Source organism: Eretmochelys imbricata, chromosome 3 (assembly GCF_965152235.1).
Source record: "Eretmochelys imbricata isolate rEreImb1 chromosome 3, rEreImb1.hap1, whole genome shotgun sequence".
Classification (NCBI taxonomy): Eukaryota; Metazoa; Chordata; order Testudines; family Cheloniidae; genus Eretmochelys; species Eretmochelys imbricata.
The window spans coordinates 201792245-201809038 of record NC_135574.1 but is presented as its reverse complement, the minus strand read 5'-3'; the positions used below and the strand labels follow the sequence as shown (position 1 = coordinate 201809038).

Below are 16794 nucleotides of genomic sequence, written 5' to 3'. Positions count from 1 at the left end.
TGCAGAATAATGGGGCTGTGGGAACGATTCTGAAGAGGCTTAATCCATCCCCTTCTGCATGCAGATCCACTGGAGACAGCACAGTCCAGTCACTCTAATGACTTAAATCTTCCTGTCAGATCCATGGATCTCAAATAGGTGGTTTAAATGAAATAACTGTCCTGTTCAGTACATATAAATGGCTCTCGTTAAAAGCTGTTCAATTTTAAGTCCTTTGTTACCCTAGAACTGGAATTAATTTGCAAACTGGACCCCATCAAATTAGGCCCGAGTAAAGACTGGGAGTGGATGAGTCACTACAAGAACTAAAAACTAATTTCCCCCTATTGGTACTCACACCTTCTTGTCAACTGTTTGAAATGAGCCACCCTGATTACTACTACAAAAAGTGATTTTTCGTCTTGTTGATAATAACCCACTTGAATTGAATTGTCTCGACCCCCCCTTAGTAAGGCAACTCCCATCTTTTCATGTACTATTATATATATCTTCCTACTGTATTTTCCACTCCATGTATCTGATGAAGTGGGTTTTAGCCCGCAAAAGCTTATGCCCAACTAAATTTGTTAGTCTCTAAGGTGCCACTAGTACTCCTTGTTGTTTTTATTTTTGCTGATACAGACTTAACACTGCTACCACTCTGAAATAGATTTACACAATTTCCATGTCGAGGCAAGCAGGCCTCCAAAAGGGCTCAGTTTCAAAGTGTTTTTAGCACAATATGCTAGTGAATTGAAGTCTAGGATCCTGATGTTTGCTCAAACAAAGGCCAGTTCAGGCATAAAAAGAAATCAGTCCAGTCTTTTGATGGAATAATTAATGTGCCGCACTCAATTTATTGTAGACTGCTACACAGATATGAAGATACAGTGCATGGATTTCACACGTACTGTACTGCTAATGCAGGCATTCCAAAGCAGGCATTAGCACTCAAGAATACTATGTGGATTTCAGCCAGCAGTACTCCCTTGAAGGGATTTTAGTTTCCATAAATCCACCAAATCATTAGGCACTTGTGACCGATCTAATCCTGTTTCATGCTATAAAGAGGGAAACTCCGTGTTGCTCAGATTCTCAGCCTTCAAAGCTAAGGAGTATAGCGCTGCACCTCTCAGAAAAATATATATGGTAATTAATTTAGTGTCATCCTGTGAAACGCCAGACTTCTTGGATTAACAGAACATGTGGTTTCATTGAACTATCTTTGAACACTGTAACTTTGAATCCAGTGGGCTTCAACAGGCACTGCAGGTGCTCAACACCTCTGAAAATCAGGCCACTCATCTAAGTGCCTCTGATAGGGTGTGGCAGCCCTTTTTCCGGGCTCATTAGAGAAGCCTCTGGTGCAAGCACTCTCTCTTTTCCATGCCTTCCTTAGGAGAATATGGGAGGCGGACACTGAGCGAAAGGAAGGGGTGTCGGGGAAGCAGTTTAAGATTAAAGGAAAGGAAAACCCAGGCTGTTGACCCTGTCCTGCACTTGAGACCAGAGCTTTGAAGCGTAGGGTCCATGGATGTTCCCTTTCTCCCTCGGCACTGAGGTCCCAATGGGGATATAGCCCCTGAGACCTGTTGGGTTCCAGTAAGGTCTACTGGGCATAGAGCTAGATATTGGTCTGTCAGGTGTTATGCATTGAGCAGCTTCATCACACATTCCTACAGCCCTGCTGGAGGGGCTGAGCAGGGTTTTCCCTCAGGCCTGGGGGCTGCTATGATGTGACGTCGCAGCAGTGAGGATAGGGAGGAGACTCTCTCTTCTCTGTCTCAGCTGGCCCTCAGACAGCCTGGAGAAGGAGGAGGCCATCTACTGCACAAGGGACATGTTGGCATGGAGCAGATCAGAAGGGGAGTGGGGACAGGCACAGGGGCACAAGGTGGGGGCCAGGGTTGAGGGGAATAGGACATAGATGGGGACAGGAGGTGAAAGGAGGCAGGCCAGGGAGGTAATGGGTCCAGGGCTCACCCTGCCTCTAGCAACTATCAGACTCCTGACCTTTCTCTTCCCCCAAAAGCCGCCCTCACGTCTCCAGGCTTTGCCCCATCCCAGCATCTCCCCAGTGCTCCAGGCTCTCCTCATCCCTGATAACTCCTCCCCCCGGCTTCCTCAGGCACTCCCATTCCTTCTGCTTTTCCTAAACAACCCCTTAGACTCTATGCTGCATAGGCTACACCCTGCTTTCCTCCTATATCTTTATACTGGCTGACTTCTCCAGGCTACTCAGTCAACCCTGCCTCCTCCATCCCACATCTGTGGGTGAGAGGGATCAGCTTCCATCTTCTCCCACACCTGTCCTACTGCTCACGGTCACCCAGAGGAGGAAATACGTGAGCTAGAGTTGCACAAGACCTGGCAGCTATGGGGATATATATGGGATTTTCATTCCCTCAGGAAGACAAGTCTCCACGTCAGAGCTGGTGGGGACTAGGAACATGAGACAGGAAAATAAACTCTGTCAGTTTGATTTCATTTTGACATTGAAGCCTAAAGAAAGCCTGAGGGAAAAGTCTTCTCTGGGAAATGAGAAATCTATGTTTCTTTGAACTTTAACATAGACCCCACTACAACCAGCAAAAGGCCTAGGTGAATGCCAAGCCTTGGGAAAGTGGAACTCTGTAGGCCTGATTCTTCCTAGGTCTGCACCTTGTGCAGTCATTTACAACAGTGCAAAGTGGTATAAATGCTACCAATTCGTAACAGTTTGCCCCGACTTTCCCTTGGTGTAATAGACTATGCAAGGTGCAGGACTCTATTCCTTCGTTGTTTTTTGGGGAATTTAACATAGCGTGTATGGGTATAAGCATAGCATAGCATAGCACAAATGTTTCCATCAATAGGTTGGGGAGGGAGCGCGCATAACAATTGGTGGTGGGCAAATCTCAGAGGCGTTCAGTGTTTACTTTACTTGCTTTGTCAAATGTATCTGAGCAGTTTTAATCTGGAAATTCATGTGCAAACCTTACAAGAACTGAGTGTTTCACATGAAGTTTGGTATAGCTCGGTCGAAAATGAAATGGTCATTATAAAAAGTAAGCATTTGTCAGTAGATACCACACTGCGACTGTCCTAAACTCTTGTCTGCACACGCTGGTTGCACCAATTTAACTGAAGTTTGTTAAACTGATTTTAGTTTAACCCCAGGTGGAAACATTTTTATGGGTTTAAAACTGGTTATATTAGTTTACCTTGAACCAAAAATTCACCAATGCAATCTAAATCTATATAAATTAGAGTGTAATGTCGCTGAAAATTAGAAAGGGTTCAATAGATAACAGCTGAGATTTTTAAAAAATAGGAGTGTAACTTTAGGCATCCCAGCCCCTATTTCGATGGGAGCTACTGGGTTGGGTACTCAACGACTTTGAAAGTTGGACTACTTATTTAAGTCCTTAAATATGGACGTAAGAGTCTAACTTTAAGCACCTGTTTTAAAAAAATCTTGACCAAAAATATTAATTTATCATTTATATCTTTGGCTTGCTGATCTTCATTTTATTGGTCGGAAAATATTTATACACGTGGTTTTCAGTGTTTTGGAGAACAAAACAAATCTTGATTGATATGGGAATATATAATAATGGGAACAGTGTATTTCACATCTTTCACTTTGTGTATTTACTTAGTGTCCATGATGTTAATAAGAAGTCTTGGAAAATTCATTTGGTGATATAGAAGGCAGCGTATTTTAGTCAGATTACTGTTGTGAAGTCTTTCCTGATGTAATGCTCATGTTAGGATTATGGACGTGCCTAAGCCACAGTATTTGTCTCCAGATCTGGACACCAAAGCTTGGGGAGTAGTTGGCCCCATGATTTTGGCTCAGCCCTTTAGAGGGGGGGAAGGCTGGCTGTGATCTGACTTTTCTGAAGCTCATCGCCAGTGGAAACAGAAATAAAACAAGTCTTCATATTAATCACATCAGACATCATAGACTTGGATATATTGTGTTCCAAGTAAACATGAGGCTCTTAGGGTATGTCTACACTATGAAATTAGGTCGAATTTATAGAATTCGTTTTTTTAGAAATTGTTTTATATATTCGAGTGTGTGTGTCCCCACAGAAAATGCTCTAAGTGCATTAACTCGGCGGAGTGCTTCCATAGTACCGAGGCAAGCGTCGACTTCCGGAGTGTTGCACTGTGGGTAGCTATCCCACAGTTCCCGCAGTCTCCGAAAATGAGATTCAAAAGTTTGCGGTTCTTTTCCTGTCTACCTGACCAGTGCATCTGAGTTGAGAGTGCTGTCCAGAGCGGTCACAATGGAGCACTCTGGGATAGCTCCCGGAGGCCAATACCGTCGAATTGTGTCCACAGTACCCCAAATTCGACCCGGCAAGGCCGATTTAAGCTCTAATCCACTTGTCAGGGGTGGTGTAAGGAAATCGATTTTAAGAGCCCTTTAAGTCGAAAAAAAAGGCTTCATCGTGTGGACGGGTGCAGGGTTTCATCGATTTAACGCTGCTAAATTCGATCTAAAGTCCTAGTGTAGACCAGGGCTTAGTCTAATGGATGGTGAAATAAATCCATCTTTTATACAAAGAAACCAAATTGGTCCAGGAGTTTAAGTGTCTCAGTGGAAGTGGGAAGGAAGCAAAAATGGTTGTACGTGGTCTGTCTGGAGGAGGAATAGCCTTGGTTGGAGCGGATTAGAGAGCCTTTCAAGGGAAGAAGGGACAGCAAGGAAAGAGTAACAAAATTCTGTGTGTGGAAGATTGTCTTGGTGGAAAATATGAGGTATCAGAATTTAGAGAGTTTCTCATGGGGAGAAATAACTTCAAAAGAGAGGAGGAAGGAAGCAGAGGAATGGGAATGGATCAGGATTTCCTGTGGGATGGCTGCCTTGAAATGGACGGATTAATAGTGTAGAAGAGTAGGAGTCACAACTGTGAACACAGAGGAAGCAGCAAAGCCTAGAGTTGAGTTGGCTAATACCTACCTTGTTTGTAGACCCTGCTGCTTTTTTTTTTTTTTTTTTGACACAGTAAGTTGTCTATGTATCATGTTGAAAACTGCCAGCAGAATAACTTGTTGCACAACTCTTACTGAACAAACCTCTTAGTTCTTTGGGCAGATCACTGTTTTGCTAAATCTTTTAGTAGTTGCCTTACACAGAGAGCAGTGGAGTATTTCTGCTCTGTGGAAGCTTACAGCATTATTACAACTGGGCTTGGTCCACAATTGTCTCTAGAGGTACGTGCATACGTCGTTTGAAAAAAGGGGGAAATGTTGGAGGAGAAAAGGAGTGAGACTGAAACTGATTATTTTAAAAGTGACTAACTTTTTTTCTTCTTTTTCTTAGTATTACCAGAACCTTTGCATCAGGTAAAACAGAAAAGGTGATCTTTCAGGCACTTAAGGAACTAGGGCTTCCCAGTGGAAAGGTATTTGCCAATTTAAAATAACATTTTTTTATATTAAGAAATCACAGAATCGATCAGATTATATCGTTATGTGTTAAGTCATTTGTGTCATGTGAAAAAAACATGCCTTGTGTTCTCAGACAGCTGCATCATCACTTCACTTAAACAGGAATGTTTACTAATGTGGTTTATACTAAATGGTACCAAAGTTAGCTCGGACTTTTTTCTGATGTCCCAGTGTGTTGAATATTTAAATTCACACATTCACATGGTACCTTGAATGATTTTTTTTTTAACTTTAACTTCAACAGGCAAAATAAAGACTATGTCCTTGTTCTGTATTTACTTTTTTACATATTATTATTATTTATTTTATCATTCACAGACTTAATGTTACCATGTAGTCAGAATATAAGTGCACTAAACAGATTTGGGGTAAGGAAAAAATGGAGAGCTCTTCTCAGAAAATATAAATAAAGCTACGTGCATTAGGCACATGTTACTAATACTTTTCTAATACTCAGACATGCTGATAGAATAGAATAAGTAAATTGGCTCTTTCTTGCTAAATCAACCTTTACGTTTTGGTTTTTTTTCCAGAATGATGAAATTGAGCCTCCCGCTTTTACTTATGAGAAATTTTATGAACTAACCCAAAAAATATGTCCTCGTACGGACATAGAGGAACTCTTTAGGAAGATGTAAGTTAAATATTAAACTAATTTTAAATTGTTTTACTGTCATTTTAGTCTATTTCTAGTATTACCGGTACAACACTGAACATGGTAAAGAATTTCCAACCGTAACTCCTAATTCCATGTACAGTATTTGCAAACCAAGTCACATCTACATTTTCTTGTCTTTTCCCCCAAATTATTCATGTAAAAGTTAACTCTGTATTTTAGAGCAACTTTTACATGAGTTAAAAGAAGCACCTGGAACTTTTTTTGCATTGGCTTTACTAACTACCTACAGTTTTAACCTGCTCCTTTAGGTTATTAACACAGTATGTGAACTAACTAGATTAAGCAAGAAGTCTAAAAGTTTGTTCAATCAGATTCTTCTCAAATGGAGGACTTACATGTTGTTTTCTAAATTAACATTTGTTAAATCATACTGAGAAGAGAGGGTATTATTATACTGTAGCAAGCATAGACTGTTTGTTTGCCTTGACAGTGTTTGTTCATTTTGAGAATACATAGCTACTTCAGTGTTAGGAAACTGCAAGGTTTAGAAAGTATCAACAATGTCAACATGTAAATCATACCTACTGTAGCATCATACATGAAAACTTACTTTTTCTAATAAATTTCTTTTCAGCAATGGAGACAAAACTGATTATTTAACGGTAGACCAATTAGTGAGCTTTCTAAATGAAGTAAGCTTTTTCATACATTAACTACCATACAAGTCTGTCTGCAGTGGCTTGCTTCTTCCAGTCTTCTCATTGCATGTATCATGCCATCATTTGCTGTGCTTTTGATCTGCTGATCTTTTCATTATGGCAATATCCAGGTGCAAAAATCAGCTTCAACCGTATATGTTCTTGTGCTTTCTCTATGTTGGTTTTGCGGATTGCTTCTGTTGATTACTTGCTGTGGTGTGAAGCTATTGTTGTGTACGTTTTATACATTTTATACTGTTATATACAAAGTAATTTCAACTAAACGATACTCAGTGTTTTGTTATAAGCAGTTATTTTACTTTTAGGCATCTGATTGCTGAATCTGAATAACAGAAAAATGAAGTGGGCTTTTATATGTAGTGGCTTGATTCTCCACTATCAAATATTTTCTGTTTATTACAAATCTGTGGATCATAAGGATATTTTAATGGATTGTATGTGATTCTGAAAATATTGATATGTAGGATAGAAGGAACTATATTGGCAGCAGTATTTCTAAAATGCACATTTATTAGCAAGAGTCTGCAGTGTTTCTTCAGTCTAGTCTCTGAAAAAGTGTTTTATTAAAGTGTGTGATTTTCTTCTATTTCTAAATCATATTAAGATAAGTGGGAGTATGATTTACAGAGTTACACACCACTTAAGTGAATTTGACAGAATTTACTTGAAACAAATGAAGTATTGCGAACACCAAGTAATTCCCCAGCTTTTGTGCCACAAAACTCTTTTTTTTCCCAACAGACTGCAGAATTGTATTCCTTCTCTATAGTCTTTGAGTGAACTGACAAGTTATCCAAGAACAAACTTAAACAAGAACAGCCACAGCAAATTGCTATTTTCTCATTTCTCTATGCAGAGATTTAAGCATGCATCAGTGTATCTAAAAGAGGGCCCCTTTGCTCCCTGTTCAAAAAGCAGTATATACCTTATTGATCTCCAAAAGTGAACCAAACACAAAGGATTTTTTTTAAAAGAAGTAGAGGAAAAGTAGTGATGAAATGAACAGTTTTACCGCTGTCCAGTGGACTAGGCACATGGAGTAAACCACGCTCAGTGGCTGCCCCAAATGTGGCCCAACCTTGGAAACAATTACATACATGCTTCATCTGGCTACTATGAGTAGTCCCATTGAAATCCATGGTCACAAAGCTAGGCATATGTGTAAGTGCTTGTAGGAACGAGGATTGGTATGATGTGTAAATAATCCACATCCCCGAGTGACATAAATTACACCGACCTAAGCACCAGTGTGGACAGCACTATGTCGGTGGGAGAGTTTCTTTTGCCAACATAGCTACTGCTGCTCATTGAGGGTGAGTTAATTAAGTCGACAGGAGAGCATTCTCCCTCAGCTTAGAGCGGCTCTCTAGTGTAGTCATAGTCTGAGTAGAGTTTAATGTGTTGGTCGTGATGTGTAAGGCCTTAAGTGACCTGGGACCTACTTACCTAAGACATCGTCTCTTTCTCCCTTCACGTATGGCCTGCACTCTCTGTAGTCCGCACAGGTGCTCGAGCTGGAAAACGTAAACGCTTATTGAGAGAGATGAGATGGGTGAGGTAATACTGTTTATTGGACCAACTTCTGTTGCTGAAAGAGACACAGAGCTCTTCTTTAGATCTGGGAAAGGTACTCAGAGTGTCACAGATAAATACACAGTTGTTAAGCATAAGAGCTAACAACATGTTTAAAGGGGCCCTTGAGAGTGAAGTGGGCCATTAACAACTCTGCAGTCATAGAACCAAGGAACCAGGGTTACAGATTGTTGAAAGAGACAGTAAAGGGTCGTGCAGGCTTCCTTTGAAGACAAGGGCTGTGAGGCCAGATATGGAGTGATTGTTTGACGGTTGATACAGTGTTTTGGTCTTTTTGGTCATTTTTCTGCGTGAGTTCATTTGAGAACGTAGTGATGGTCTCATTCCACCCATATTTGATGGGGACCACATCCTGAACGCAATCTTTCCGGCATAGGCGCTGGCTTTTATTGTTCCTCGGGGGTGCTCCATCCCCACTCCATCCCCATTCCTCCCTCAAGGCCACACCCTCACTCTGCCTCTTGCTCCCCCCGCCTGCCCGCCACTGGCTGTTCTCCGCCCTCCCCCAAGCACCTCTCCCAGCCGCCAAAGGGCTGATCAGCGGCACTGCCGAACAGCTGTGTCTTGTGGGTGCTGAGCAGTCATGATTTTTTTTCCATGGGTGCTCGAGCCCAGGAGCAGTTTTACCGCTGTTTTACCAAGCTCATCATCAAACGCAAAGCTCTGCACAAACCACGACATACCAACTCAGTGCCACCAGACCCCGCCAGAGCAACAGATGGAAAACCTGCAGACATCTCTCCACTGCTACAATGATGCAGACCCCTCACAACACCTTTTAAAATCTATGAGCCTATCTCAACATGTGGAGTCCCTCGTCCAGAGCATCATATGGCTCAATAACTCTGTGGGTACAGCACTGTGTGTGTAGATGTGCCCTAACTCTCCTTTGTTCTGTGGTTGCAGAACTGTTAATGGCCCACTTCATTTTGAATGGTCCTTTGCAGCATGGTAATTCCTGTGCTTAACAGTCTGTTCCACCTTGTACTTAGCTATGACGCTATCTTTCCCAGAACTGAAGAAGAGCTCCATGTAATTCAGAAGTTTGTCTCTTTCACCAGCAGAAGTTGGTTGAATAAAAGATACTCCCTCACCCACCTTGTCCCTCCCATGTCCTGGGACACACATGGCTACAGAAATCCTGCAAACAATAAAAGTTTATTACCATTATAAAAAAGAGGTGGCTGCTGGCAAGGCGTTCTTAGTGAGGATGTGCCCTGGGACTTCTGAACTTGTTTCCACTTTTGTTCCAAAATAGCCTGAATTTGATGACCTTCCAGGCATGTTGTAGGTTGCAAAAGCAATTTGTTTGATAGGGGTTTTAGGGAAGGATGAGCATATGTTCCTGGGTATCTCTGATTTGGAAGTGAGGCTTTTCTGGAGTTTTTTTCATTTTTTTATTGTCTGTTGGCTGAGGTAAATTGTTAGCTCCATTTTGACTGTTTAATGCTGCAGGCTGACAGTTAATTTAATTATGTATCATCATTAATGCTGGTGAGTTGTTTTAGAAGTCTAATTATTGTCAGGCACTTCTGTGCATGTGTTCTTTTTTTAAGTTCAGTCTAAAGAAAAGGAAAAATAATAGAAAAATGAAACAGACCTAAAGCTACTGAGATTTCCTCCTGCCATTTACTCGCAGCCACAGATTTTAGCTTTGGTCTATGTGTGTAATTATCAAAAGTAGTAATTCAGTACAGGCTGGCCTGGACTCCTGCTTTCTGCTAAGCAAAGAGATGAGATGAAATGGGAGATTGGATCCTTCTTGTTTAGTAAGTTTCCCTTTTCTGTTTTTGGTGGAGAGGGGCCAATATTTCTGCTGGACCTCATAAATCCCAATAATGAAACTGGTTTCTAGCAAATCATGAGTTGTTTCACATATCCGCAAGTATTTATCTGGCTAGGAGGTAAATGGCTAGGTGGCCATATTTGGAGAGCATCTGTTTCTTCCCTCTTTCTCTTTCCAAAGTAAACAGGCACCCTCTACCCCTGCCCCCCTTAAATGATTTACCCTCCTTTTGTTAAGGAACACCTAGTAGAAAGGTATGGATCCTGTCTAATGTGGTAACTAGAGCAAGCAACAGCAGCTTTGCTGGACATATGTGATTAGTCCTGGGGCCTTTATGCTTTTCATATTGGTCAGCTATGGTGTTTTGCATTATAAATTCCCTGTGCCAACAAACTCATTAGCATAAAACATTTATACAAGGGATCCTGCTTGACATTCCTTTTTTTTTTTTTATAACATCACACAAATTGTCAAGTACTACTAGAATTGTTTTTAATTAAGTAAACTTAAAGAGACTTATGTTTTGCCCAAATGGGGAAAAAAAATAAGATAATGAGCAGTGATCATGATGACAACAACAAAAATATTACTGTTAGTTCCCTGCAATAATTTTTTTGGCTGTGATTGCTAAGAAGCGTTGTTTACCTTCTCCCATCTATTTTCTTCCCCTGTGTCACCTCTGTTCTATTTACGATTATCCATGGAAGAGTGAAGTGGGGAAGATCACTCTTCTTTAATAAGAGCCTCCCCTCCTCTTTCTTTCAGTTGTTTCAAATGATGCATTTTCACTATTGGTGCAAAGTTTGTCACGTGTGATTACATGTGGTCGGCTGTACAGTTGCATGCTAGTGTTGTGCTCCTGAGAGATGCTTAGCAAGGTGTGTCTTGCATTCAGCTGCTTACATTTCATATTTCATCTGAGATTTACTTAGATATCTTGATAGCCAACGTATAGTGAATTTAACAGCTATACTTCAGATGCTGTCAACTGTCCATAGCATTAATAAAAGGATGCTTCATTAACTGCATGTTTAAATGGGCATTAGTTGTAATTTCTTAGAATTAACCAACCACACATACCAATGTGTTGGTTGTAAAGCTGAGATCAGGTTGCTTATTTTTGATTGGACATAGCTTGATGTTGAACAGAATATCAAAATATTTGTATGTAAGGAATTACAGCAAATGCTTATAGTGCCTTAAGCCATAGACATCCCACACTGTCCACTCCTAAATTATTGGTCAACAGTACGGGGGTGGCCTATGTTACATTTTTGAATGTAAATTACAGCTTTAAAACTGCACCTACCTGGGTAAAAGTGTTTCCATGGTCATATTTGTTTATTTGTTTTGCTTTTGCATCCGCTTACATGCCACTACTCAGTTGAATTATGTTTTTAATTTTTTTAATGGAGAATCAGGCACACCGTGTGCAGCTCGAATCCAGTGTGAATAAAAGTGAAAATTGCATTGCACACTCTAAAGTGAATGTGTCATGAATCAGGCCTTTAGAGATTTATTGGAAGTCACTGATACCTACTATGCCTAAATATAGTCCAAACAATATTTGTGTATGATATCATGAAATCCCTACATCATTAATTGCTATACATTTTGGGATGACACTGTGAAGATGTTTTTTTAATGATTTTCGTATTTCCTCTATGATCCTAAGGTGATTTTTTCAGAAAGCCCCAGTAGCTCCATGATTCGCAGAGATAACAGACACCAGTTAACATATTTCCAAATGCAGTTTTCGCATAGAATATTTGTAGCAACTTATTATTTTTTTTAATGTTTATTCTAGTCATCCATATTGATGAAGACACAAGTTTTATGAAGGGATAATTATGTAACCATCAGTCAGGCCCATCAGTTTGTATGACCTACATAAAAGATTTCTGACGAAGGAAGAGGATTTACCAAGTTATTAAAGGATCTGCTGTTAATTGTCAAAATTTTATTGGCACATACTCCACATGCGTTATTTTATTGTAATGAGTAAATAGCAATAATACATGTCAGATGAGCAAACTGCCTGTTGTTTTCCTAGATAACTAGATTTAAATTTATATAGTGCTGAAGTTACAATTGGGATATTCTGTAAGTTCTAGTTTAAAAAAATTGTCCAGCTCTTTCTTTTTCATCTGCAGTAATGAAAAGTTCTTGGCATATAGCCTTGCAGTAAGTAGTCCTGCTAAATTATGTTATTTTCTAACCTTAGCATCAACGAGATCCTCGTCTGAATGAAATTTTATTCCCATTCTATGATTCAAAAAGAGCAATGCAGATAATTGAAACATATGAGCCAGATGAAGATTTGAAGAATAAAGGTAAACAAAGTGGGAATATCTGTGTATCAAAAATTAATACCACATTTCTTTAGATACTTTAAATTTTAAAAAGCACGTAAGTGACTTAGGAGCCTAAGTCCCAATGAGACTGAGGCCAGATCTGTACTATAAACTTACATCGGTGAAAAATCCACACCCCTGAGCATCGCAGTTATACTGACCTAACCCTCAGTGTATACAGTGTTATGTCAATGGGAGGGCTTCTTTCACAGGTACATAGTAAAATGCTATGTTAGCTTTAACCAAAGCAATAGGGGTAAGTATCTTTGTGCTCTCCTAATCTTCTCTATATGCTGCAGAGGCTGAAGGCATAACATAGCCCTGGGGGCTTGTCTAAGTTGCAGCATCCTACTCAGTCTTCTCTAAGCCTCAGTTTTGCCCAGAATCTCTGCAATTCCACTAGCTGCATCTCCATCCCTGATGTGCTCCTCCTGCCTCAGGCATGCTTCCTACACAAGGGATTGTGAGGAGCCAGTGGCTGTCTTCCTTGGTTCCTGCACCACAGGAAACAGGGCTTGTGGGGTGCCTTGACACCACTCTGGTCCTTTTACCAGGAGTAAAGCAGTTGAATGAGGGGTAAGGATCTCATCCTGTATATGTTGCTCCTAGTTTACTCTGCTATCCTTGCATCACACTATCTTTTAACAGATTGCTTATGAGTTTTTGCTAAAATTGAACCTGTGAGCTGATGGTCCCTCTATAACTTCTCAGGGCACTCCAGTAAAAAAGGGGAAGGCTTTCAACCAATCCTCTGGCTATCAGATGGAAGATATCTCCTCTCAATAGCAGGGTATTTCTTTTTAAAAAATGATCTGTAGGACACCCCAAGATCCATTGTTTTCTCTTCTTGGAGTCACGGATGGGAATTTTGAAGGCATCAACTTTATAGCTTATTTTGTTTTCCACCCCATATGTACCAGAAACTCCACTTACTAATTACCTCCTTTTCTTTTTAATCTAATCCTATTTGTTACATGTTTAATGAAGTCATGGATCTACTGTCTAGATGCCAGCATATTCCAAGTGTTTTCCCATAATGTACAAGCTATAATGAGAATTGTTTTCCCCTGTTCAGAAAGATATGCACCCATCTTTTGGGTGTGCAGAAGATAAAGCGAACCAGTAGTTTATGAAGATACAGTTTCTTGTCTGCAAAATACCTATCTAGAAGCTGATGCCAGCATAAGCTTCTATTCGGCTTTCATATTCTTTCAACCAGTCATTGAGTCATGGTAGTGAATTGAGCCTATTGTTTTAATTCTTTCTTTCTTTCTTTCTTTCTTATTTCTACTGTGATGTATGTAAATGCAGAATGTCTGCTGCAGAAAAATCGATGGGGTTTTTCTGATGTTTGTCTTTCCTTGGTGGGGTTAGTTCATTGTGGTTTCACCCCAATGGAATTAGTGGGAGAAGGGGAGGAATTGGCCCCAGAAGTTGTGGATTCCCAACAACCTGCCTACGCTGGGGATCCACAACTTCATCTGGCTTTAAACCATACTGTCCTCTTGTTGGGTGGTTGTTCCCAAGTCCAGTGTGAAGACACAACCAGACTAGGTTCTGTCCAGTATCAGATGGGGATGACATTTTGAAAAGCACATCATTCCGCCCCCACTAGTGTGCCCTTGTATGCACTGTCCATGTGAGGTCACGCCAGTAGGTCATGCTGGAGGGTAAGGCCCACACCAGTCCTGGAAGTACCATAATGTCTGGTATTCTGGGAATGCATGAATTGCCACCCTACCCCAACATCCAATGGAGGCATGGCTTATCTGTGTGGTGTCTGTTCTCTGCAGTCCTTTACAAGACCCCTATTCCATAAGGCACTTAGGCACATGTGTGCACTGAATAGCACTGTGTGGGAGGCAAGACCTCATTCGCTGCACAAGAGCTGTAAGAAACCAGTCCTGCCTTGGTCACCGTACAGCAGGGATAGTGAATTATTTTTTTGTCAAGGTCGAAATTTCTTGGTCAAGGTGTAGTCAAGGTCCATACTCCAGAAAAAATAATTAAAATAATAACAACAATAATGATAATAGGTAAATAAAAAGATTTGGGGGTCCATTCAAAAGCAGCTGGCGGTCTGGATTTGGCCCATGGTCCGCCTGTTGACTACCCCTGCTGTATGGTAAGGATCAGTAACTAGAACTCAACCCTTCCTCGTGTGCTGTGCAGTACATGAATGGCTCAGTAAGCTCAGGAGCTCTTTGGGAGGTAGTTATAGACACTTTCTCCTTCTGCTAGGCTGCTAACTCAGCCTCTTAATTATGTTATCATTGAGGGAGGACTTCATTACGTTGCTAAAATCATAGCAAATATTCAACAACTATACACAGTAGTGATTTTTTTTCACTCTCTTATACTTTTTCCTCCAGACTAATCGCATGTCGTGCTTGGAGCTACTTTATTCTGCTGTTTTTAAGTTCTTAGTGTGTATGTGGGGGGGGGGGGGGAGTTAAATTTCTTAAGATGAGAATGTGTTGGGGTTTTTTTTTTCATTTTCTCCTAACTCAAAGCCAGCTGAAGGGATTTGGCTGTGACCAAGAATAGAAAGTTCAAAGCCCCAAGTGAGACTTGTTCAGAAAGTTATGAGCAAGTGAAAGCTGGGGGGTTAGGGATTCTCTGTTGGAACAAAAAGGTCATGTGAAACAAAGTAAATTTGGAGCTGCTGTTAGCCATCCCTTGCCAATAACAGAGCTCCCATGTCTGACATTAGGAAACATGAACTTCAAGTTCAAATTGCATTCCAATTGTGTCATGTCACTATTTAGATGGTTAACTGCCCCCCCCCCCTTTTTTTTTAGCATGAGGCCATTTTTAAAATAGATACCACAGGCAGATTCTGATCTGGCTTACACCAGAATCTAGCCCCTCGTCTTTTACAATTTCTGAAGCACAAAACAAAAAGAGGAGGAAGAAAACATACTATGAACACTGTGATCAAAGTTACTGTGCACACACAGCCCTATTTTCTAACATGGCTTTGTTTATGCAGACAATGTTTTAATTTTCATTGTCAGGAAGATAATCTGCTGTATATACGCTGAACAGTAGGATGGTTAGCAAAAGTCTCGAACCTTCCATGGTTTGGAAATAAATCCAAAATAAATTAACTTTCTAGGTCATGCTAATAGAATCTTTGGATTCCAGCCTTTGAAAGACTGGGAGAGTCTTGTACTTAAATTACTGTTGCTAATTTTCTTTCATCTGCTGTTATAAAATACCAGCTCCTCTTCTGGGTAGCAGTGTCTGTGTTCCTTTAAACACTAACAATCTGTATTCTCTGCATAAATACAGAAAACACATAAAGCTATTTTTTCCTTCCAGGTCTCATATCAAGTGATGGATTCTGCAGATATTTGATGTCAGATGAAAATGCCCCAGTCTTCCTTGACCGTTTGGAATTATACCAGGAAATGGACCATTCTTTGGCTCACTACTTCATCAGCTCCTCCCACAATACCTATCTAACAGGCAGGCAGTTTGGCGGGAAGTCTTCTGTAGAGATGTACAGACAAGTGCTTTTGGCTGGTTGCAGGTTGGAAATATAGGATAATGGCTTTCATAGTTCATATTGTTTTAGGAAAATCAATACTTCATTTTATTTACCTCGGCAATTATATATGATACCATGTAAATATAATAAGTATGAGAAATATGAAAAGTATCATAAGTAAAAATCTTTATTGTACAAAAACATACGGAAAGAGTCGCCTTTAGGAAGTTGCAGTATTGTGCGGGGAAGGGGTGTGTTGGAAGATGTAGGCTTCACACACTTCTGCAGTTCAGAGGGATTTGTGCTTTGTGATTAAGCCAATCTGCATTTTCGTGGATATCAGTTTGACTTCCAGTTTAACTACTTGCAGTGCGTAAATACGGTATATCCAGATTAGCTAATGAGAGAGTAAATAATGGAGTGCTGATTAAAAAAACCACTTTCACTCAGACATTTTACACTCCCACACGCACAGAGTTTAATGTAATACGTCCATAATTATAAAATCAAATTGACATGATAAGAGTTTGTGCATTACATACAGCATGAGAGGAATTGTAGCGCTTCTAAAATTGCATTGTTATTTACTCTAGCCTCTGCTCCTGAACAAGACAGATTGCTTGGAGTTTCTGTCAAATGGCTTGTATATTTATGGAAATATTGTGAAAATTGACATAGTTGTTATTGGGTTTTTAGATGTGTTGAACTGGATTGTTGGGATGGAAAAGGTGAAGACCAAGAACCAATAATAACACATGGGAAAGCAATGTGTACAGATATTCTTTTCAAGGTAGAATTTATAGATC

At 40.3% G+C, this 16794-nt stretch overlaps 1 protein-coding gene across 1 annotated transcript in view; it reads left to right on the top strand.

The window, feature by feature from the left end:
- Positions 1–16794, top strand: part of PLCB4 (phospholipase C beta 4) — a 208855-nt gene that overhangs the window by 101947 nt on the left and 90114 nt on the right. The window contains exons 8-13 of the mRNA XM_077812056.1: positions 5297–5378; positions 5958–6058; positions 6678–6735; positions 12366–12474; positions 15820–16030; positions 16685–16778. Of these exons, the coding sequence (XP_077668182.1) occupies positions 5297–5378; positions 5958–6058; positions 6678–6735; positions 12366–12474; positions 15820–16030; positions 16685–16778 (655 nt within the window). The remainder of the gene's footprint in view (positions 1–5296; positions 5379–5957; positions 6059–6677; positions 6736–12365; positions 12475–15819; positions 16031–16684; positions 16779–16794) is intronic.